Source organism: Chenopodium album, chromosome 10 (assembly GCF_948465745.1).
Source record: "Chenopodium album chromosome 10, dcCheAlbu1.1, whole genome shotgun sequence".
Lineage (NCBI taxonomy): Eukaryota > Viridiplantae > Streptophyta > Magnoliopsida > Caryophyllales > Amaranthaceae > Chenopodium > Chenopodium album.
Window position 1 is genome coordinate 55,176,160 of NC_137843.1, and position 24,844 is coordinate 55,201,003.

A 24,844-nucleotide genomic window follows, 5' to 3' on the forward strand; every position below is an offset into this window, starting at 1 on the left:
TTATGGGCCTATATTAGATTTCGGGTAATGGTAAAACAAAAATTATTTATGGCATCATTTAGACTTGTTAGTTAAAGTTTTATAGGTGGTACCCTGAATTCTTGTCTACATCAATATCCTGCTTGTGCTATCCCAATAAGCACCCGTAAGGCTGTGAGAGATCTTCCTTTACTAGACCAATGTTGTGCCGGCTACCTGGCACATTGCACCGTGAGGCTTTTCCTCCGAATCCAACACAATGGTACCGGCAACAAGTTATGCATCACCAAGGTCAAGTTTCGCTCAGTATCCACCCTAATGGGCTCATCACATTTTGTTTTCAAATAATAATACGTAATAATAATAAAATGCACAAAGTGTGTTTGATCCCATTCTCTTGGTTGAAACAGCCGAATTCTCTGAATAGCACACTATTATGCTCGAAAATGATAACCAATACATTAAAAAAATCTGCTAAAACTAATTATATTATCAAGTACAATACTACAAATTGACTACCTGCTACCACAAATTGAATCTACGGAAATTTCATGAAATGCCCCTGAGTAATTTTTTTATTCACCAAATACCCATCAAAACTTTCAAATTCACCAAATACACTTGAATTTAAGAAAAATGTCACCAAATGCCCTTAATGACTAACGGCGGTTAACACCGTTAGTCATTAATGACTAATATGCCACGTGGCAGCCTCTAATTAGTTGTTGTAATATTAGTTAATTAATTATTAAAAAAAACTTTTAAAAATATAAAAAAATAAAAACCCCCAACGGTCGACCACCAGCCGCCACCGCCAGATCCCACCCCTCCCCCTGCGCCGGTGGTCCATTTTCGCCGGCGAGGGCAGCCCCCCCACCCTCCGACACCGCCTCCCCTACCCCCCAGCCCCCTCTCCCTCCATTTCCCCTCCCCTTAAACCCCTCCCCATCCCTCGAAAACCCCCCTTCTTCGCGGCCGTCGTCCAAACCCCTTCCCCGGCGCCGGCGAGCATTTTCCGCCCCACCCCCTTTCCCCCCTAAACCACCACCCTAAAAACCGAAAAACCCCCAAATCAAAACCCTAATTTTCGATTTGGGGTTTTTTCGATTAAAGGGTTTTTTCGGTTTTTTGGGTGGTGGTTTAGGGGGGAAAGGGGGTGGGGATGGTGGGGGGTGGGGCGGAAAATGTTCGCCGGCGCCGGGGAGGGGGTTTGGACGTCGGCCGCGAAGGAGGGGGGGTTTTTCGAGGGATGGGGAGGGGTTTAAGGGGAGGGGAAACGGAGGGAGAGGGGGCTGGAGGTAAGGGAGGGGTGTCGAGGGTGGGGGGGTTGCCCTCGCCGGCGATCGGCGCTGGTTCCGGCTGGGAGCTGGCGGCCGCCGCCGGCGCCGTCTGGCAGGGGCTGGTGGTGGGGCGGGGTGGGTCTTGGGGGTGGTGGGTTTTTTTTTTATTTTTTTTAATTTTATTATATTTTAAAAGTTTTTTTTAATAATTAATTTATTTATATTACAACGACCAATTAGAGGCTGCCACGTGGCATATTAGTCATTAATGACTAACGGTGTTAACCGCCGTTAGTCATTAAGGGCATTTGGTGAAATTTTTTTAAACTCAAGTGTATTTAGTGAATTTGAAAGTTTAGATGGGTATTTGGTGAATAAAAAAATTACTCAGGGGCATTTCATGAAATTTCCGTTGAATCTATTTAATGAATCAAAATAACGTAATTATCCTGCAACTTGAAGCAACAAGACACCAAACAAAAGATATGTTCACCTGCTCCAGAAAAGGTCGCATAGTGAATTCAGACGCAACAATTCGCAGGCGCGTTTGAAGCCAGAAGGAAAGGAACACAGCCATAATTGAGAATGAATCAACAAATGTAACTAAAGGCGATGACAAAGTCAAAAGTTTGATTACATTAAGAACATCAAAGGGAGATAAGTCAACAAAGCAAACTTAAATTAGGATGTACTGTAAACACACTTGTTAATCAGAAATATCTAACAATTATTACTTGAAAAGGAAACCAGATCAGCAAAGTGCAGAAAAGGTATTCTTCAGCTAGTTGAAACTTGAAGTATTGTATGGAATACATGTATAGAGAACTTAAATTCTTCATTTCACCTCAAGTACATGTATCGAATCCTCACTCCCTGACATGGGTGTACGGGGTATGGCTACTTACAATTCATTTTGGACTAAAAACACGGAAATTTTTATTCGTAAGAAATAGCATAATCTGACACCTGAACACATACGAGTAACATAATTGCTCGAGTATGAGTAACACAGAACTCTACAATCAGACAACATGCTAGGGAGAGAATCGTGTGTTCATGCTATTTTTTTCGATCTGTAAATCTATCACCAAGCAATCTACTTGTTACAACTTGATCACAATAAAGGGCCATTCAACCTCTTTCAGACGCCCAATGCCATCTTTAAGATTTTTCAACTAAACCGAATTAAATAACATGGACTGATGATCAACCAAACTATTGACAAAATCAGTATATCTAGGACCTAACAATTGACAAGCATCACTCCTAATTTTAGCAATTAAGCACTCAACTTGAACGTCTTTACCTGCTAATTAAGCATGCCAGAACATGCAACTTCTTACTTAAACACCATTAGACAAGTTTATCAGAGGAAACATCAAAAGTCAGAAAATTAGCCAAAAGATCATAAATTAACCAAAGACTAAAATGACTTTCATGTCTTCCCAGAGAAATTTAAAAACAATTCCGTGCAATGATAGGAGGGTAAAAGGCCGACTCCCCATTACTAACGTCGTAGCACTATGCTGAAGAGGTTCCTTTACCAGAGTAAATATCCAATGCTTCAGTTATGTCATCAATAAACTATATCTCCATCTAAATTCCACAAACTGATTAACAATATAACAACTCTTATAGTCACTAAACATAATCAAGACCATATGATTTCACATCATCCCTATTTCAGTGTAAAAGGACACTTTCACCTGACATCAGTACATAGTATGTTTTCTCTGTGTTCATATTCATCTATAAGTGACATGTTACCAACAGATACAAATACAAATAGATAACATACAATTATATCCACAATGAATGTGTAGTAGCTAAAAGAAAATGACCTGGGTAGGCTAATTCGAAGTCTTCCCTACTAACTCTTTCAAACTGTAATATGACTGGGAAGGCAATATTGAAGTCTTCCCACAAATTCTCAGCAAAGAATGTGACAAATGTGTGACGGGTGGGGGCTAATAAACCACATATTTAATACGAGATTAGGAACAGGTGATAAGGAACACCAAAAGACTTCCCTTTCCCTCAAAAGTTTTATCAATGTTTCCTATCAAGCCCTAAGAAGGTCTAGAAAATTGGCTTTGCCGGTGCCTCCCAGCAACAGTATTACAGAAAATTATTTCAAGTTTTAAACACCGGGAGGGCAGGAGGCCTGCCCCTTGTTTTCAGCAACCTATACTATTGACCTTGAAGAGGTCTCACCATCTCACTACCATGAATCATAACCCTTGAAAGATCTCAAGGAGGTGTCCTAACTGTTAGAGTAGTGGATCTGAACCCTTATTGATATTTCCAATCATAACATTCAGTATTCACCACTTGGCATAATGAAACAGAATATTATGTGGCAATATCTAGGTGTTTTAAGAATAAGAGAACATACTTTAATATATAGTATTTGCCAATTGGCGTGACAGTAATTTATATTGGTTAGACATGATGTAAAAATTGATGTTGTGACAACAGTATTTACCAATTGGTGTGATAGTAATTTATATTGGTTAGACATGATGTGAATACTGATGTTGTGACAAGACTGACAACTTTTATTAACCGAGGAACTTGTGTGCATTAGCAATGTGAAGAGAAAATCTAACTAATGAGATCAAGGACAATAATGTTTACGGACAAACCACAATATGAACATATTGAGACCGCACGCCAATAACATTCTAATTCTGTCTATTCTCTATTAGAATATGAGTTTTTATCATTCGTCAATATACTGTCATGAGTCTTCTTAAACGTACCTCTAATAATAGGTCACTAGGGGAATTAAATCAAAAGTGATTTACTTAATTTGCTCTTAATTTGTTTGCTAATAGCTTAGTAAGCGCAAACTTGACTATTGTTCATATAGCCCAACTAAAGAGCCAAGCTTGCTCATATAAGCATGAGTTGAACATTTGCCTCAAAGGAATTGAACAATTCATATACAAATGGAAGTTTAAGGACATTCATGACTTTTTAAAGATCACACTTTTACCTTCCAGGATAGAGGTGGACATCATACAAATGGAATTTTAAGGAGATTCAAGAGAACCTGACTTAATTCAGACCTCTCTCTCTCTCTCTCTCTCTCTCTCTCTCTCTCTCTCACACACACACACACACACACACATGCACATGCATACAGTGGGAATTCAAGCACACGCATACAGTGGGAATTCAAGCATATAAGCTACGGTATACTGAAAATGACCCTTTCCAACTTATGCTCTTCCCAATATCATCACCATTAGCACTTTCAGCAGCAATCAACAAAAAACTTTGCTCATGCAAGCTGTAGAGGAAACAAATATGCACTGAACAACAACAACAAAAAAAAAAAAAAAAAAAAAAAAAAAAAAAAAAAAAAAAAGAAAGAAAGAAATAGCTTTCTCATTACCAATAGATAATGTTACAACAAAATACAACAGAATGCCATCAACCCAACATCACTCACATTTTTGCCATATGAACATCTCTCTCTTTTTAACCACTAATTACATCAATACGGTACTTACTTTGAAGGTCAAAGCAAGTCACATGAAAGGCAACTTGAATTGGGCTTGGCACTGCATCATCTTCATCTCACAATTTGTGCATCTACCAACCTACATCCTATTCTGTCTCATGATGTAAACCTTCCCTTCTTTGGTTTGCCCCTGGTCATGAAAATCTGTAAGTTCTAGCAATAGTAAAACAAGTAATAAAAAGAGATCTTGAGATAGACATTGTTCAACACAAATAGATAAGTTGGCTTTTAAGGAAAATGGGAAAACACACTTACTGTCCATTTGTAGGTAAGCCTCCACCCTTTGATCGTCCAGGACCAATATCTGAAGTTCAAATTGACAAAAATAGAATGTTAACTCATCAGACCAACACCATATAAATTCTCTTTAAAGCATAAAAACTTGGTGGAAGCTCACCATCACGTCCACCTGCGTTCTCTTCAACCTGAACAACGACAAAGTGTGAACAAAATGCTCCTTCCGAACAATTATATAAAACACACACACACACTCAAAACAAAAAGGAATAAGGTTTGGACTTTATTTTATATAAATTAATAAGTGAAGAAGTTATATTCATGCTGATATGAGTGATATCTAGTTCACTCAATTTTCAAAGCACAAAAAAACGGGAATATGATGTACTCCTAGTAGAATTCTTCCAGAGGACAAAAGGTAGTGCAAAGGTAAAACATAAGTCAATCTTCCATGTTTTGCCCACTTGTAAAAAGACAATTTTATCATTTTATGTCAAAACCAAAGGAATGATATATTACAAAAAGCCGGTATTACTTAGATGTGGCAGGACATAATGCCTCACAATGTCACATACTTCTTAAAGAATCCAATGGAATACCTCCCAGTACAAGTGAGTGTGTGTGATTCAGATGGATAAATTTTGTGAAATAGGCAAAATATGCAAATGAACATGAAAGGGAAGATCACTAATAATCAAACATAGGCACTTGTTGATAAGTTGGAAATTTAGGGGGAAATTTAGGGCCCCGAAGAAGTGTCATTTACAACCCTTTCCTGGAGTCTGATTATACCTTACTGGTGCTACTAGCATCAACAGATCTACTTGTGTATTTAGCAACCTGCTGCATATATAACTCCTTTCTTAGACCATAGCTGTTATCTAGAGATGTGGATTTTGGTTAGATATTAGTACACTAAAGCTACTAGTATCTAGTTAAGCACTGATTGGCTTGGATGAGTTAATCTAAGATATTACTTTCCATGAGCTAGATCTTACTCGGGTACGCCCTCAGAAATAGAATTCCAAATAATATCTCGTTTCTGAGTTCTACACCCCTTATCCCTCCATTCCAGGAGATAGCTTATATGTCTTAGAGGTTACCCAAGTCTGGAACTATTTGTAAGTCCCAGTAACCTATAAAGGGACAATCTGAAGTTTTTGCTCCTAAGTGACAAACACACAAACCTTTTACATTTTAATCCCTGGATGAATATAATTTGCCATTCTTGCCAAGGAAGCCAGATACCTTGATTCCTTCCACTCTTAAGAGCTGTATTGAGTTCTTCATTGCAAAAATCAACCCATTTTTCTCCTCCATGGCTCCATCAAACTCCTCCAATTGGAAACCTCCACTTTCTGATTCAATATAAATGATTTTTTCACCTAAAGAATCATTTGCTGGTATTGTAAATTCACAAGTACTTCTATAAAGTACGTAATGAACTCATCAGCAGATGCTCAATGCTTACACAACAGAAGCTCTAACTACCAATGCAATTGTACTATGAATTGAATCCCAAGACTTACATTCAAGCAGACTATGGACAAGAATCTGAATCTGAATCCTGTATTCGAAGGGCAAGGGGTCGCCACAAAGAAGAAATAGGAGCCTCCAGTTTGATGAGAGGGGAGAAACAACACTGAATGGACTTACAAAGTATGCACAATTAAGGAATTTTGGAACTGTTGACCCCACCGGTGTTTAATCTGAGTCAGGCACACAACAAGTAAATTAGACCGACAGGTAGAGCCCCTGTCTTCTGAGATCTTACATTGCTAGCTATTCATAGGTAATTAAGGCCTATGCATAACTAAGGATATTGGTTCATGTAAGAGCAGAACAGACTACACAGTAATCACTGACCCTGCATAAACTGTGGCACAAGCTCACATAAATTTCCTAGGTGAGAGTGAAGACCTAAATGCTAAATAGATCAGCAAGCAAAAATTTGGCAATTTCATAAAATTTACTAATTAATAAGTAAATTTTGTAAAGATGTAATTACAATTTGATTCGTAAATGTCTCTAAACAAACTGACATGGACTCAATTTAGTGATACTATTCATCCAAATAGCGAAATTCAGTAAGCCCGTACTTGTACGATGAGAAAGTGATGGTTACACATAGCATAATCCCTTATACTTTGTATAAAATTCTATACTTTTAAAGCAGAATTATCAACAAAAATATTTTGACCAGTAGGGAAATATCGATAATTCACTGTCAAAATATAGCAGAATAAAAATTTACGTACAGCAGGCGAGGTGACTGAAGACAAAGAGAAGATTCTATCTTCTGGTTGAAACTTCCTGGGCCTCTTCAAGCTACAGACAAAATTAAAGAAGTAACTGTTACAAAATCCAGAACCACATTCTGAAGTCGCAATTTCTATCTTACTCCTGGAGTACCAGGTTTATAACATTTATGTTATTTTGATGTTAACTTCTTATTATTTCAATTTATATATATATGTTATTTTTAAATAAATGTATGTTATTTCGCCCTTTTCCTCGGTCATCTTCCTCCCACACTCACTCTCTTTCTTCCTCTCAGTTACTCCCAACTCAAAATCACACACTTTCTCTTCCTTTATTCTTCCAATTTTCTGGGTTTCCAGCAATCAACCTCTCATTCTCACACTCTCTCTCTCTCTCTCTCTCTCTCTCTCTCTCTTCCTCTCACTACTCCAACTCGAAATCAAAGACACTTTCTCTCTCCTCTTTTCTTCTTCCAATTTTCTGGGTTTCTTAGAAATCAATTGATTTGAAGCCATTTAAGAGTTCAAATGTGTTCATGTCCAGAAATTTAATACCACTGTTCAATTCTCTTCACGATGTCTTAAACTCAATACTGCTAATGTTATTTTGATGTGAACTTATTATTATTCAATTTATATATATGTTATTTTTAAATAAATATTTGTTATTTTATTTAAATTATAAATAGCATGAGTTGAGGTTGAAGTAAATAAGTAAATAACATATTGTTGTAACAAAATAACACAACATTTAAGCAAAATAACATAAAAGTGTACGCAAAATAACTCAAACATATTGTGTAAGGAGTACTATGATCCATAGTACTCCAGGAGTATATAATACTAATTGTTCTGAAGTATATGAATGTACAAAATAAAAGAGAGAGAGTGGATGGGGGAATGGGTGATAAAATTGATGGAGTAGGAAATAGAGAGTGGGGGGGGGGGGGTTGCTCTCTAGTGAATTGGGCGTAGAACAGTTAATTCTGACAGGCCCTGCAAGTTAGCTTTTCCCAGAAACATGTTTTCTTCCAGAGATTCTAAATTTGGGCATCATTCAACCAACTTACTCTACAATAATAGGCAAGCTTCAAGCATATTGTGTGTGTGTGTGAGTGTGAGTGTGTGTGTGTGTGTGTGTATGTTGACAGTAAGCATATTGTCATCTAATAGTACGGTTACAGCAAAAGTAATAGCTTCCTAGACAACCTGCACTTACAATAGCTAAGAAGCCTCTCAAGGTTGGGATGAATCTCACTCTTTCTTCCACTTTCTCTCTACGTGTGAGTAAGTGTGTGTGTGCCCATAAATACACGAAAAAAAGCCTTTCATGGGGTAATCCACGTCTCCACCTTTCAGAAATCTACATTCTATATAATTCTTTCTTCTCAGTCGGCTATCTATTTGTTCGCCTCGTTTGATCAACCTATCTATCCTCTTCCATCTCTCTTCTACTAAAAAGTATTATCCTCTTAATCCATTTTTTTAACCATTTAATTTAGATATAAAATATACTTCCTGATAACACTATAAGATCCAGCCCTTCAGTAATCCATTTTTCTTTCCCCTCATACTTGCATGAAAATAAAGTGACACAAGTCATACAACCATTTATGGTCAGTGTTAAAAAAGAAACATTAACACAAATTTAAATTCGTACTTTGTTGCAGACTTTGATGAACCTAAGAACCCTTCAAAACCTTTCAAAACATGCCCAAAATGGTTTGAATCTTGCAAATAGGTGGTCTCCAACTCGAACACCTACCCACATGTAAGCAAGCAAAAAAGCTTCAAATTAAATGCACAGTACTGCAATGCACATTATTACATATTTCAATTAGAAATGGATACCTGTTTTTCAATATTCCGAAGCTCATCTTGAAGCTTTTCTCTCTTTGTCAAAAGGCTTGCAAGCCTAGCTCCCGGATTCGAAGCTTTTTGCCCTGTAATTAGTTTCACCAAAACTTATTGTTTATTCCCTACTCTCATAAATCAAGAAGATTACGAAAGCGTTTAAAGTTGATACCATTGGCTTCCATGGGCATAGATGCTCCTCACCAAAACTTCCAAATTAAAGTAGATTCTGCCTTTGTTTCACTGACTTTAATTTCCACAAACAAAAACTTGGTACTTCTACAATCACCAATTCAAATAGAAAATTAGTTCATCGAAATAATACTACCGCTGTTTAATTATTACGGAGTACTATTTTTATTTCAATTAGCAAATTTTAGCAAAATATCCAATGTACACTTGCGCTTTATTATCTTCAAATACATACTACTGTACATAATTTAATAAATTATGAATAAAAATGTTACAGAATAGTACTCCGTATTTGAAACCAGGCAAAATTAACAAAAGGGTTTACAATATATCTGTGAAAAACTATGGTCAAATTCCATTATACTACCCAAAAAAAAAAAAAAATTAAAAAAAAAAACAGCGGTAGTAATTGTTACAGTACTGTAATAATTAACAAACTGCCTTACCTAATTAAGTTACTAATTCACCAAACATTTTTCTGCTAATCCATTATATTTGTAGAAACAGAATATAAGAACAAATTGAAACCCTAATTCCCAAAGAAGCTCAAAGTTCAAACCCATCAACAACCAAACTCAACAATTGAGCAAATCAATTCAGCAATTACTCGTAATTAACAATCAAAACAATTATCTTATTTGATGTTATCCAATACAAATTCTAAAAAGAAAAATGTTACAAACAGTAATAATGAGCAAAATTCAGAATTCTGAAGCAAAGATCGAACAAAACATAGATAACAATCAATTATTAAAAAAAAAAAAAAATACTAACCAAAAAAAAAAACTGGAAATTAGATAGAGTATGAGAGTGATGCTATAATAATCGAGTATGAGACTGAAGTGAGGGAGTGGATATGGCTATGGTTAACGGCTCCCTGTTTAGTTGTGGAGGGAGAGTTTCTGGAGAGGAGAGAGAAAATGATAATCAACTCTTTTTTTTTTTCACAAGTACGAGTATGTACGAACTACTTCGTAGTTGATTTCTTCTTTTTTTTTTTTTTTTTTTTTTTTTTTTTTTTTTCTAAAATCAACTTTAGTTTCTTGACCATCAAAGAGAAACCTTCTCGACCACTTTCAAGGTTCAATAAACAAGGAAAAGATAAGGTGGTGGACTAGTGGGGTAGAGTCTTAAAAAATCATGCACAAATGCACATTGCACGTGTCAAGACATTGTGGGATAAATTTGGTGGTTAAAGCTTCTCTTAAAATCGCCTCTTATCACCCGCTTTTATGGCTCTCTAAACACACTCACACCAAAAAAAAAAAAAAAAGGCACATATCAACAATAAAGCAAAGGTGAATTTAATTGAATCTCTTTCTAGAATCACTTCCTTAGAAAGAACATGTTTTTACCTGACTCTATCTTTTAAGTTAATTGACATTACCTTAGTTCCGCTTATTAATATGAAGTAACAAACTACCTTAGGTAAGCTCTATTTCTATATGTATCCGGGTGTATACAACATGTGTTGTGATTCGAGTTTTTTACATTTTTAAAGTTAGATGACTTATATCTAATGAATTAATGATCTATCTTGCTAATAAAAAAAAATTGGGTGTTGGTTGTTTGTATTTTGTTGTACAAACTATAAAGTACAGTACTTCTTTGGTTTACCATGCAACTCATTTACCCTTGAAAAAAAAAAAGAAAAAAAAAACTAGTTTTTGGTACTGGTCTTCGTCGTTAAAAGTTAAAACCCACTTCACCTTATAGAGTGAGTAACACTTGATATATGAGATTATCTTAACAAAATTAAAATGGTAAGATATTCATGATTTAACATATCAAATTCAAAATTATCATTATGCTTAACTAACCAACATAGCACTTCCCAACCAATTAATTAGACAACTACCTAACTAAATATTCAAAAATGATTTAATTAATCACATGAACATTTACCAGGATTTTTTGGGTGTTAAGATCCGAAGTCGGGAGGGAAACAACCCAATTTGTACGCTAAAGGCCCCTAACCCTAACTCTTTCTAAAATTTGAAGCAATGAGTTAATGAAGAAGTTTGGGACTTAATTCATACTCTAATACTCATCATCCAGTCATCCACTAGTCCACTACCCATCAAAGTCATACTCATACATATAAATGAAGTAGCCGTAATGCAAAAATACATATACATGTTTGATGAGTTAAGCATACACAAAGGATCTTAACTTTTACTTTTTTCACCGTTAAGGACCTCTTATTTTTATTTTCACTGTAAAGGACCTATTGACACTTTTCCGGTAAAATTTAACCATTAGTGGATCTCTTTTAGTTAAAATTTAATACTTTATTATTATTAAATGTAAATAAATGGCAATTGACTTAATTAAATTTTTTGGAGAAAACAAAATTTAATCGTACTTACCCCCAAATTTTACATATGGGTATTGGGAACAATTACAAGACTGACGCCAACCCATCTTCCCTCTCTCTTACTCCAGAACTTATTTGCAGCGTTTCTAGTGTAAAAGCCTCCATTTTACAAGAATTTGAAGGGTTTGTAGCCAATTTCATATAGAAATTGAAGGTAAGACATTAGATAATCAATTTCTTTGTTTTTATTAAATAATTGAGGGTGTTATATCATTGGGTTTTTGTATTGGTTTAGGGTTTTTGAAATATATTAATTTTTTAAAATTAATTTGTTTATTTGTGGTAGCAACTGATGGAATTACATATTTTTAGTGTTGTTGTGTTTAATTACCGTAAAGCAGGGGATGGGTTGCTAAAAATTCAATCATTTGTCCATACAAATGCTTTCCGACTTAGTGAATGGCTGAGATATAGCACTAAAGCATACAAAGTATATGACAATGTGAGCTTATGACTTTGAATGTGATATTTTGACTATTGTGAGATGGCATTAATATGCTACTGATGTTATAGTTTTACTTCTTTAAAAAACAAATGAACAAGTCCTGTAAGATAGATCATTGGTTCTGAAGTATAATTTTGATTATGATGTTTCAGAAATGGATATTGCACCATGTCTTGTAATTCATCATGGTGGAAAGTGGGTTAATAGTCCTAACTTGATATACGATGGTGGCACATCAAGGTTATTTAATGATCTTCCATATGATTTTGATGCAAATTACTTAAAAGAGTGTGATTAATTCTTTGGGATATACAAATGTTCTCAAATTGCATTTTTCTGATCCAACTAAAGATATCAAGACTTAGGTATTTTATGGTAGATTGTTTCAAAAAAAAAAAAAAAAAGTATTTTATGGTTGACAGTTAACCTTTGGTTAACGATGACTTAAGTGTCCGGAATGCTAACCTTAGGTCCTTAAAGGTGAAAATAAAAATATGAGGTCCTTAAAGGTGAAAAACTAAAAAGTTTAGATCCTTAATGTATGCATAACTCCATGTTTGATACGGTATATCAAATTTCAGTTCATTTTACATCCCAAAGAGGTTTCATACTAAAATTAATGAGTGATGAAGGTGAAGTAACTCCTTTAATGTGATACTTAATCTTCTACTCTACCCTCTTGAAATTTCATATCCATCTCAACCCAAGATTCACAATTTGTTATAGCAATGAAGTGTAGAAACTAGAAATCAATTGCATAATATAATCAAACAACTTTAGATCAATTAGTACGTAATTTCTATTCCACATCAATCAATTTCAATTTTATGAATCAAAGACCCCCTAAAATGTACTCCATATCAACCATTGAGAAAAAAAGACTTTTCTAAGTTATGCCCCCGTGATTGTTGAATTTCTAAGGTGTGCCTATGCTTTTTCAAAATTATAAGATGTGCCTTCCAACTTAATTTTTTATTTAATTATACCCTATGACGTTAACGCAACGTTCGTAGTTGACTAGTTGTGTTAATTATTATTATTATTATTATTATTATTATTATTATTATTATTATTATTTTAACACAAAACAGAGCTTAGCCATTTATTAATAACTCATCAAAAGTTCGAGATCATTACAAATCGCCCTATGAATTTTCGGGGGATACTCCTCTAACCAAACCCGAAACTCACTAAAAGAACTACTCAACTTAGCTAAGATAAAAGTCCTCTCGCCTCTCCTCTCCTCTTTTCTCCTTCTCTCTTCTAGGGTTTCTCCAAAATCTTGGCCGTGCCGGAAATAGTCTAATTTTTTCGGAAATTAGACTATTTCTGACCCTTTTCCCTTAATTTTTATTTAGTTTTGCAATTTAGGTTTCAATAAATGTACACAAGTAGTGTAGATATTCGTCCATCTCCCTATGGCGGAGTCGTTAGTTTTTGTTAGTTTAGTTGTTTGTTTATGTTTATGGTTTGTTTGTGTGTTGGGTTCATAAAAAAGTACTCATCTTTTGCCCTATTGTCAGTTCTTTGGTAAAGATTTGTTCGGGATCGCAACGGTTGTCAAATTTTCAAATGCGTTTAGGCGAATCAGATGAGAATCATCCTTACGGCAACAACAAATCATTAGACCGTCTCTCCGAAAAGGATGTATACTGCAGCGATGTGTGTGAGAGATGTACCACAGTGCAAGATCTTTTCAACGATCGTAGCTCTGATGAAGGAAACCCTAATTTGATTCAATTTTATGTATTTGTTAATTTAGATTTCATTTGTAGATGGCGGATCACTTTTTATTAATAACTTGATTTGTTTCAAAAAAAACTTAGCTAAGTTATGGGCAACACCATTACCCATTCTTTTCACAAACGAAAAAGAGCAAAAAATACATTGAGAAGCCAGCCTAAGAATGTCCCTTATCATATTTCCGAAGGCATTCGGGAGCGTGATACCCTTCTTCATGTGATGGAACAGCTTGATATTATCGGTTTCAAGGACAAATTTTCTAAAAGCGGCCTCCAGCGCAGTCACAAAGCATTGTCGCATTGCAATAGCCTCACCCAAATCCACCTCGAAGCTGTCCCTAAGATTCGAGCAGTAGGCCACAACCACCTCTCCATCATTCGAGCAGTGGTGTTAATTGTTAACTACCCCACTTTGGAGAGAACTTTCATGTCCAAATTGGGTTAGAGATATATAAGGGGATTAACATTAAACATTTTTTTTTCCCCCACATTTTCTCATCTATTTTTCCTTCTTTCTTCTCAAAGCAATCATTGATGTGTCAAGTTTTGGTGTACTTTTTCCTCTTTTTTTTCTCATTTGCATCTTATTATTCCCATTTTTATATTTTTACTAACGTTGAGTTAATGTCAGAGGATACAGTTGATTAAATACCTTAAATTGGAGGACACAACTTATAATTTTAAAAAAACGTGGGCACACTATAGAAACTTAATAACCTTATGGACATAGCTCAGAAAAATCCAAAAAACAAATAAAAAAAGTTTCCCACAATTATATTTTGAAAAATCAAAATAAAACTCAACCAATATTCCAATGTTCATTCAACTCCAAATTTGAGAGTATGAGACAACCAAATCCACAGACACTCGTCTGAAAGTAGTCCCCATCTCAAAGAATCATATTCTGCAATTTCAATCAAATTCTAACCGACCCACTTTCTTTGTTGGGTGCCTACTTTTTTGCTCTTCTTTTATTTCTCACATTTTCCTCTCTCTTCCCTTTAAATTTTGACACTTGTACAGTAATCCCCCCTTCTTCTCGCTGCAAAACTAAGCAACTATGGCTTTCAGAGGGGTAAGCTTTCTTTTACCCATTTCATGCTTTCAATTTTATAATTTGGGTTTTTATTAATTATTTAAATTATACCTTGCATGTTTGAATTTTATGATCTTATCAAAATGTGATCTTGTTATGAATCTGGTTTTAGCTTGTTGTGTTCTTGTTGGATCACTGTGATATTGGATCATACATTATTCGATTTGAAGTTTTGGACTTTTGGTTATTTATTATTCAATTTTTATATATGTAACCCTAAGGGCCATGTATAAACATTAAATATTTGGAGTATTAGGTATTAGTTTAAGATTTTTTAACAAAATCACATGTTAATTGGTGTTATTATTAATTAATTGTTTAATGTACTCTTAGCTTCTGATTGAGTTGTGTAATCATTTACTTTCTTTTATAAAGATTGATATTGAAAGTGATTTTATACAAGTATTATATTGAATCTTGATTTGCAATTTTGCATGACATGGTGGAAATGGGTTTTTGATTGTATAATTTTTTTGGGAAAATCCATTAGTATAGATTATAATGAATTTAGTCTCTAATATGTAATGGAAAACATGGGATCGGATATTTCTGAAAATCATAATATGTCTGAAGTTGAGGTTGAATGGCCTACTTAAGAGACTAATTGAACTTGAATGTTGCTTTATGTGGATGTTATGCATTGGATGGAAAAATGTATCATCTGTTTGGTTAACTAAATAGTTGTAGGAATGTTTTAAGCACCCTTGCTGTTTAAAATTGATCGTATCGACTTGGAGAAATGTTTACAATCTTGTATTGTTCTTATTTATGTGATTCTGATAATCCATATAATCTTTAGAATCGTAAACTAGTACTTGTATATAAGATTGTTCAACACGAATAACTATGGAGGTTTTGTATGATGCATTGCCTTGACTTGAGTACTTAATTTGAGAATATGAATCACTGAATTAGTTTTGGCTTGCAGAGGAATGCTCAATCTGGAATAGGAGTTGCTGAGCACACCAAAAACACATTTACGGAACTGCAGAGGAAGAAGATGCACCGTTATGTGGTGTTCAAGATTGATGAGAAAAAGAAGGAAGTAGTTGTGGAAAAGACCGGAGGACCAGAAGAAAGTTATGATGATTTTCTTGCATCATTGCCTGAGAACGATTGTCGCTATGCAGTTTATGATTATGACTTTGTGAACTCTGAGAACTGCCAAAAGAGCAAAATCTTTTTCGTAGCATGGTTAGTAATTTGTACCACAATGTTGTGATTTTTTATATTAAGCTCCACCTTCAAATATATGATTTCCCTCCATAATTGGAAGTTGCTGCTATTATTTGAGCTTAAAATTGGAGTTATGAGTTATATATTTATGCTCCACCTTCAAATACATGTTGATGCTACATATTACTAAGATCTGATCTGAAGCAGAAATATATTTTTAATCACAGTATTAGCATCGTTGATGTTATAACAGAATTTAGCTATCAATAATTGGTCTTGTAGTTGCAGTAATCTTTAGTAGCTTTGTATGTCATCCAAACAATTCACTCAAACTCGTATGTCTTAATATGCAAGTGAACTTTAGCTGGTTGAGTGTATCAGTGAGTTGTGTAGGTCTTTGCTGTTTCTGTAAGCCAATAGTATTACTTCTGCATTGCAAAGGCACAAATTACTTTGCTTAAAAGTTTTTTACCTTTTGGCTCTTGCAAATCGTCGCATGATTAATCCTAGTCACGTCCAGCTTACAATGAATTTTAAAAAGCTTGACATGAACACTGCACATGCAAATGTAACATTATTATCTTATCGTTCAGGTCCCCATCAGTGTCCCGCATTCGCTCCAAGATGCTCTACGCAACTTCTAAGGACAGCTTGAGGAGGGAACTGGAAGGAATCCACTATGAGATTCAAGCCACTGATCCATCTGAAGTGGATCTCGAGACTCTTCAGGACAGAGCTAAGTGATCAATTTCTCAATATAGCTAATGAAGGGACCTTTTTGTTCCTATAGTAACGCACACTAATTGCGTATACTGTGAGACAAAGATGCATATACCTTACTAGCTTGGTCAATAAACAACTTGGTAACCCGGGGAGTCTGAATAGTAGCTCTTTCTTTTGCTGTCCTGACTCAAGAGGCTCTTTTGGTTCCTCAGTACCATGATGCTTCCCTAATCCATGAAAGTTGTAATCCCGACTTACTCTCTACATGTCTGTATGTCATCTTTTTTACATTTTTGTATGGTATCAACTGTATGGGCTGTATGTCTGTGTATGTATTGGTCTCTTTGTTTTGATTTTCTTTGACGTTCTTTGTTGACATGTTGTGGAATGATTCAATTTCTTTATTTCATTGAATATTGATTGGTCATGAGTACTTACAAGCTTTGGAATCAGAAGAAGAAAAGTGTTCCTTGAGTTTATATGGAAACCATGAAGGTTGTATTGGAATCTACACTTCAAGTTATTTCAATGTTTTATTTTGTAATACAAGTAGTATTTTGAAATTTTGAATTAGGCTTGTTGAAAAAAGAGCACAAAGTGGGGAGTTGAAGCAGGATCATGAATACTTAAGCCTTATTAAGTTCACTTTATTTTTTACTTATTTTAGAAAAATAAGTTTAGATCAGATCAGAAAAAATAAGTTAGATCTGATTAAAAAAAATAAGTTTAGATCAAATCATCGTTTTATGTGCAGTTTTTTTATGGCTAAATATCTTTAATTTCGTAAAGAAAAAAATTATGAAAATTACATATTAATAAAATACACATTATTACAAATCTAACAAGACCCCATTTGATGTATTTTTTCTTTATAGATTATTGAACACTTTAGGTCAATGTTTGGTCAAATTAGACAATCAAACTAGATCAGATCAGTTCAGTTAGATAAACAAATATAAGGATATTATCCAGGCAGTAGAAATATCATCTAGCCAATAAAAGTCCGAATTGATGAGAATGAGAGAGAGAGAGAGAGAGAGAGAGAGAGAGAGTGATGAGAATCGATCTCAATCGGGAAGGAGGCTCTATTCACTTAAGCTATCCCTCACTCTCATTGAATTAGTTTTTTTTTTTTATTTTTTTATTTTTAAGTGCAACGTTTTTCTATTTGAAAAGTCGCAAAATACAATAAATTGCATCGCCCTCATCTCCTTAAATTTCGTGTGTGAATAATAATGTGATACACATGGGTTTTGGGCCCTCTTCATCCATCCCAAATACTTATAATTTGATACTTCCTTAAGTAATTGTACTTGTATCATATTCTCTTGGTAACAAATTTTATTGTTGTTTTTGAGGTTGGGGTGTTGAAGTAGTGGAATCGTTTCCACCTCGTATCCCTGAGATCTAGGGATCAAACTTTATGAGACTCATTTAAGGGATTTTCCTTATCTTTTAAAATGTACACATCTGACATCTTAAGTAAATTTAATTAGCTTGTTTACTTATTCTATCCTCTTTCTTAAATGAGTGTCAATATAACATGAAATAGAGTCAGTGTTAAAGTTAGTTCATTTGCCATCTTTATGCTTGGAAAAAGGATAGACAAGCTTCACCCTCGCTCATATGCTAGTAGAGAACTCAGATTTGAAAACTCAACCTAGTTTAAATATACACAAGTGGAGAGACTCGAACTTGAGACTTTTCTCAAACTTTCTTTTAAATTATAGGTTTGCATTTGACTAATAATTGTATTTATTTTTTGGTACTACTAATTAGGAAAAAAATTGTGCCTCACTGGCTCAATGTGACACTGTTGGGAACTTTTATGATGGTTGATGAAAATGCATGGCCAGCTTGTTTTTAAGACAACCTTTTTCCTGTGTTTTTTCTTTGCTCAATTGTCCCAACTGTTTTTTTCGCAAAAATAATTTTTATTCCCTTGCCCATTATTTATTACATTAATACATTATACGTGCAATAGCTAGTACTCATTATTATTATTATTGAAAATTATTTGATGTGCTTTCTCGAAAAAAAAAATTATATGTATATTTGATGTGAACCATGGTAGGGTTTGCTAAGTCGGCAATGTGAATTTGTGATGTGGGCATATTCCTAGTTCAATTTACTGTACCAATTTTGATAAGATTATGTAGAATTGAATGTGGGCATATTGGACAAGTCTATACTCTATACTATGTTTTCCTTTTCCCCAAACGAATATATAGAATGAGTGAATGACACTATATTAATCATATAAATGGACCAACATAAGAACATGCACAATATGACAATACCATATACTTGTATTTAACAAAAGAAAAAAGTCAGTAGATAATTGAATTAATTGAAAATAACAATTACATAATAAATTTCATTTTTACTAATTACTAATGTATAGAGAGAGACAGTATAATAAGTTGGTAAGTTGCTCTATGATTATATGTCTCCATCTATCATCGATTGGTTTTATAATAAACGATATTGGGCTTATATATGATCATGCGTTCATTATTGAGTAGCTTGCTCATTTTGAATATTTTGTCATACTCTCCTTTTCTTATTACGTATGTTTGTCATTAAAATCTCCAATTACGAATAAGGTTGATGATCGAAAATTTGGAATAAGGGCCTGTTCTGATTTACTGAACTAAACTAAATTGGAACTAAAGTGAATATAGCTGAAATGAATTGTTTATAAGAGAAAGAAATTAGGAGCTAAACTGAAATGAAACTGAACTGAAGTGATTGAAACTGAACTGAAGTGAAATTAAGCTGAAGAAAATAGGCCCTAAGAGCCAACATCGTCCCATATTTAGTCACTTTTCTGAAGTCATAGTGATTGAATTTACCCTTAAAATTCGTTATATAGATCCGTACAAAGTGCAAGGATTCTGGAAAGATCTTTGATGCCATGAGCACATCCAAATCTTGATGGGAGATTGAGAACATTCATGATATGAAATCATGGACAAATAAAAAAAAAAAATAGAGGTGGATTGGATAAGATATTAATTAATTTTTTTTTTTTTTTACAAAAGATATTAATTATTATTAAAGTAGAATAATTGTAACAATATTGATTCACATGCATGAATTTACGGACCACCCATGCTACCCCGTCATTATTGTATTAATATTAAATTTATATTAATTTTAATAAAATAACAAAAAATTGTCAATTTTCTTAATTGGGTATTACTTTTGTCATTACTTACTTCACAAAGATCCTGTACTCAGATCTCCAGTATCTTCTTTTAGCTGCTCTCTATCTCTATTCTCTCTCCTACTCAAAGTTTTGCATTTCATTAGTTTCTAATTGGTTATTTTTATGCCTGAATTTCATGGGTTTTGAGAGAGTTTTTGATTAAGAATAGTGGGTTTGTGTAAATTGATTGAATACTTAACTAAGTTGATGGGTTTTTTGGGTTGATGTTTGATTCATGATTTTTGTTGGGTTTGTTAAAGTTGGGAACTTGAATTGATTTTAATCAAGGGTTTGTGGTAGAATCTAGAAATTTAGTTAGGGATAGTCTATTATTGATAAGTACTATTGCGAGTAAGTGACGGTCTTACCTGATCAAGCTTTAATTTGATCATAGAAGCAATTATTTATTATTATTGTGCATAATTTAAGTCAAAGATGAATACTTTTTAGCATGTTTATTATTATGCTAGCTTGTTTAATTCATCTTACATAATTGTTCTAGATTGGACACATATGGAGTTGTTTGAGCTAACATTCAAATAATTGGGGTATTCTATTGGAGATTTGCTGGAATAATTTAATAATAGTGATGATGATTGTAAGAAATTATATATAAAGCATTGTCTGAACTAGTTAGGACGTTGTATTAGATATGGGGAGCAGCTCTAAGACTATAGTTTGGTTTAGAAGGGATTTAAGGATTGAAGACAATCCTGCTTTGGCTGCAGCAGCCAGGGATGGTAGTGTATTGCCTGTGTACATATGGTGTCCAAAGGAAGAAGGGCAATTCTACCCTGGCCGAGTTTCGAGGTGGTGGTTGAAGGAATCCTTGATCCATTTGGATCAGTCATTGAGGTCACTTGGTGTTGAACTCGTGTTGATTAAGGCGGAGAGTACCCTTGATGCTATGTTGGAATGCATCAGTGCCACTGGCGCGAATAAAGTGGTTTTTAATCGTCTTTATGGTGAGCTTTGATTCCTAATTCAAGCTTGATTATGCTTGTTTTGCAAGTTTTTGTGCTATACTTGTTTTTTATGCTGTTATTTGCCTTTGGTTTATAGGAATAGGATCAAGAAATCTATAAAACTAGGATTTTGTTTGTAGTACTAACTAGAACTATATTCTGAGTTGATCGCAATCATAGGAATAATGGTTTAGACTATGTTACCACTATGAGAAACAGACAATGAGGCTTCATTGTGCTCAGGCTGTGATTTTATCTATAATTGTTTTAAAAAAAAAAGTTGAAATGGTGTAAGAAATCTTTTTGCTAACAATGATTTGGCTATTAGGCGACCTTAATTGTGCACAGCTAGGTTTAGTGCAGTGAAATCTTTTTTGTTTACGAACAACTAGTATAGCTTGATGTTCTTTGTTGAGCTCTTCTCTTTAAAAATAGAAAAGCAGAAAGAACAGTTTGTCATGATAGTGAAATGAGGAAAAGATGCAGGATTCTGCATGTTTATTGATCCTCCATTGCATTATATTTCAAAATTGGAGATATTTGTATTGGGCCTTAATTAAAGATGACAATATACACTTATTGGAAGTTAATATTTGTATTGTGCCTTAATCAAAGAAAGGTAGTAATTTATATTGTTGGTTTGTATAAGGAGCTCTTTCATCTCAAAAATTGACCCTGCTATTACACAAAACTCTGTCCTTTGTAGCTGTGGCTTATACTGTATTCTTAAAATTGAATTGCATTTTCTTGCAGATCCTGTTTCACTTGTTCGTGATCATAACATCAAGCAAAAACTCGGAGAACTAAACATTTCTGTACATAGCTACAATGGAGATTTGTTGTACGAGCCATGGGAAGTGTATGATGAAAAAGGACATGCTTTTACAACATTCGCTCCTTTCTGGGACAAGTGCCTGAACATGCATATGGATCCCACTTCATTTCCTACTCCATGGCGTCTTGTGCCAGCTACAGGTTCATATTTCTATCACTCCATTCATTCCATATCAATCTGACTTCTCAAGTAACCATTTTTACATAATAACATCTGTCATTAGATTAAATCATGCATTGTTATCTGTCAATTTATGTCACCAGTGTGACGTTACTTGTTAGTTTTTAATGCATATGCTACTACCTTCATAACTTATAGTAAGGAAATTTTTTATTAATCAGTGACGATTATCTGACAGGATCATTCAAGAAGTTTTCAATTAGGGATTTGGGTCTTGAGAATGATTCAGAAAAATCGAGCAACGATTTGCTAAAACGAGCTTGGTCCCCAGGTTGGACCAATGCTAATAAGGCACTCACAGAGTTTGTTGAGCAGCATCTGCTTGAATACTCAAAATGCAGGGTTAAGGTTGGAGGGAATTCAACATCACTGTTGTCCCCTTATCTGCATTTTGGGGAGTTGAGTGTAAGAAAAGTTTTCCATAGTGTGCAAATGAAGCTGATGGTGTGGGCAAATGAAGGGAACAGTTGTGGTTTGGAAAGTGCAAATATGTATCTAAGGGCTATTGGATTCAGAGAATATTCTCGATACCTTTGTTTTAACTTCCCGTTCACCCATGAAAGATCCTTGCTGAGCAACCTGAAGTATTTCCCTTGGAATTCGGATCAGACGCTTTTCAAGGCTTGGAGACAAGGACGAACTGGATATCCACTGGTTGATGCGGGAATGAGAGAGCTTTGGGCAACTGGGTGGACTCACAACAGGATGAGAGTAATAGTTGCAAGTTTCTGTGTGAAATTTCTGCTGCTTCCTTGGAGGTGGGGAATGAAATACTTTTGGGATACACTTCTGGATGCCGATTTAGAATGTGATATACTAGGTTGGCAGTATATCTCTGGGAGCTTACCAGATGGTCACGATCTACACCGTCTGGATGACCCAGAGGTATGTACATTAGCTGCTTTAGTTAACCCGTCTGTTACATAACAGTACCTCTTGCTATCAGGATTCTAGTGTGCAGTTAATATGATAGAAAGATGCATCCTTTGTTATTTACATGTACATAGATGATGTTACTTTTTTTTTTTTTTTTTTTTTTTTTTTTTTTTCTGTCTATGTGCTTGTTTTTGTTTCTGTTTCTAATCAGTTATCGACGTTGAGCTAAACTATGCGGTGAGATTAGGCTTCTTTTTTTTTTTCCACCCAAAAACCTTTATCTGAACTTATTACTTCTTATTTTCTTAATGAACTCAATGGCTCTTTCTTGAACTTATCTAAACTTGCCGCCCCTTATCTACATGTGACTGAATTGAACTTGGATGTTATCAACCTTATTGTTCTGAAATGATTTTACCTGAAACTTATGTAAGGTTTTTTTTTTCCAAGGCCTAACAATCTCTAACATGATGCTTTCAAAATGCATACTAGCAAACACATAGTTCTTTGATGCCCTATAGATCTATATTTTAGGCTAATAATAATTTTTTATTTTTTAATCTTGCTACCCTTAATGTTGTGCCAGCTTCAAGGTTCTAAATATGATCCGGAAGGGGAATATATTCGGCAATGGCTACCAGAACTAGCAAGAATGCCAGCAGAGTGGATTCATCATCCATGGGATGCACCTGCTACAGTTCTAAAAGCTGCAGGAGTAGAGTTGGGATTCAATTATCCAAAACCAGTCATTGAGATGGACACAGCCAGAGAAAATCTGACTGAGGCCATATGTTTGATGCAAGGAAAGGCAGGAGCTGAAGAAACAAATGGCACAAATGAAGTTGTAGTCGACAGCTCTGAGAAGGGTGGAAACACGGGAGATACAAGGTTTGATAACTCTGAAATTTTCAGGAAATCATCTATTCCAGAGGTTGTCTTGAATGGAAAACCAAGTTGCATTACTGGGTCATCTCGTGATCAACGGGTTCCCTCTATGCAAAATATGACTAATAATTCCTTGCCAAATGGGAAGAGACCGAGAACTACTGTAGAAGATCAAGCACCTGAACCTAATGTGAATGCTTGCTATGAAAATACTGAAGCACTAAGTGTCCAGGAAGAAGACATGTGCTCTACAGCCGAATCTTCATCAGCTAAGAAACAGGCGACCAGCAGTTTTTCCTTCTGTGTCCCACATGGTTGTTCTGTATCATCAAAAGGAAAGGAATTGTTAGATTGCGAATCTTCTGATGTGAAGCCACCCTGGAAAGAACATGTAGATGAAGAGTAGAGTTCAAGTTGGGAAGGTTTATAATGTAGTTTCTCTCATAATAATCCCTCTCTCCTGAAGAATATAGAGCACTTAGACAATCTTAACAGCTGCAAGAACAACTATCGGGTTTTATATTTTACAACACAAGCCTTGTTCGGATTGTGAAGTAGCCAAACAAAAGCTTAAGACAGAGTTCGAGTCAAGATGGTCAGTAATGTTGTTTCCTTTCAATACTTAATGTGTTATGGTTTGCATATTTTGATGTAACATGTAAGTTTATTTCAAATATGTCCAACTTGCTGTATCATTCAACTTATGTCAATGAGCTGCATGACATGTTTATCAGGAATACGAATTCTGTTGTTTTCTTGACTTCTAATTTCTGTGCCTTGCTTTGTTTAAGTTCATTTTCATGATATAGGATATTCTCATAAAATTAATGTTCATTTTCTTTTTTTAATTAATATAGATTTTTGTATTTGCTCAATTATATAAGATGTTCATTTTTATATTAAAATGATGTTCAATTGACAATATTAAAAAGGTTAGCCATTAGCATTTTGTTCATTATTGAATAACATTTTGGTGTCCATATATACTTCATACATGTTTT

General features: G+C 34.6%; 3 protein-coding genes across 5 annotated transcripts; 2 read left to right on the plus strand and 1 right to left on the minus strand.

The window, feature by feature from the left end:
• Positions 1-4,632: 4,632 nt before the first annotated feature.
• Positions 4,633-10,330, minus strand: LOC145562571 (uncharacterized). Of its 3 annotated transcripts, XR_014094409.1 has the most exons (9): positions 10,107-10,326; positions 9,313-9,419; positions 9,138-9,229; positions 8,947-9,047; positions 7,284-7,353; positions 6,555-6,734; positions 5,186-5,213; positions 5,044-5,092; positions 4,633-4,918 (listed from the first exon to the last, which is right to left on the minus strand). XR_014094409.1 is itself a non-coding variant. In XM_081622886.1 (8 exons), the coding sequence occupies exons 2-8, from the start codon at positions 9,329-9,331 to the stop codon at positions 4,885-4,887; spliced, it is 393 nt and encodes a 130-aa protein (XP_081479012.1). In that variant the 5' UTR covers positions 9,332-9,419; positions 10,107-10,314; the 3' UTR covers positions 4,633-4,884. The 3 variants fall into 3 exon arrangements, 2 of the variants coding, with proteins under 2 accessions (XP_081479012.1, XP_081479013.1); XM_081622886.1 differs by lacking the exon at positions 6,555-6,734 and having other exon boundaries at positions 10,107-10,314; XM_081622887.1 differs by lacking the exons at positions 6,555-6,734; positions 7,284-7,353 and having other exon boundaries at positions 10,107-10,330.
• A 4,482-nt stretch (positions 10,331-14,812) lies between these two features.
• On the plus strand, positions 14,813-17,305 carry LOC145562572 (actin-depolymerizing factor-like). Its single transcript, XM_081622888.1, has 3 exons — positions 14,813-14,971; positions 15,921-16,186; positions 16,762-17,305. Exons 1-3 carry the CDS (start codon positions 14,957-14,959, stop codon positions 16,910-16,912), a joined length of 432 nt encoding a protein of 143 aa, XP_081479014.1. The 5' UTR covers positions 14,813-14,956; the 3' UTR covers positions 16,913-17,305.
• A 2,814-nt stretch (positions 17,306-20,119) lies between these two features.
• LOC145562573 (cryptochrome-1-like) lies at positions 20,120-24,623 on the plus strand. The gene is made up of 4 exons (XM_081622890.1): positions 20,120-21,067; positions 21,821-22,042; positions 22,261-22,967; positions 23,545-24,623. Exons 1-4 carry the CDS (start codon positions 20,755-20,757, stop codon positions 24,247-24,249), a joined length of 1,947 nt encoding a protein of 648 aa, XP_081479016.1. The 5' UTR covers positions 20,120-20,754; the 3' UTR covers positions 24,250-24,623.
• The last annotated feature ends 221 nt before the right edge of the window (positions 24,624-24,844 follow it).

What these genes read in the sequence shown, in the direction of transcription:
- LOC145562571 (XM_081622886.1), bottom strand. An exon ending in TCATCAAAGTCTGCAACAAA is followed by an intron (nt 7,354 to 8,946) that starts GTACGAATTTAA and finishes TTTTGTCTGTAG; the next exon opens with CTTGAAGAGGCCCAGGAAGT. An exon ending in GGCTTACCTACAAATGGACA is followed by an intron (nt 4,919 to 5,043) that starts GTAAGTGTGTTT and finishes TTTCATGACCAG; the next exon opens with GGGCAAACCAAAGAAGGGAA.
- LOC145562572 (XM_081622888.1), top strand. An exon ending in AAAATCTTTTTCGTAGCATG is followed by an intron (nt 16,187 to 16,761) that starts GTTAGTAATTTG and finishes CTTATCGTTCAG; the next exon opens with GTCCCCATCAGTGTCCCGCA.
- LOC145562573 (XM_081622890.1), top strand. Translation starts at nt 20,755, where the DNA reads ATGGGGAGCAGCTCTAAGACTATAGTTTGGTTTAGAAGGGATTTAAGG. An exon ending in GGTTTTTAATCGTCTTTATG is followed by an intron (nt 21,068 to 21,820) that starts GTGAGCTTTGAT and finishes ATTTTCTTGCAG; the next exon opens with ATCCTGTTTCACTTGTTCGT. An exon ending in ACCGTCTGGATGACCCAGAG is followed by an intron (nt 22,968 to 23,544) that starts GTATGTACATTA and finishes ATGTTGTGCCAG; the next exon opens with CTTCAAGGTTCTAAATATGA.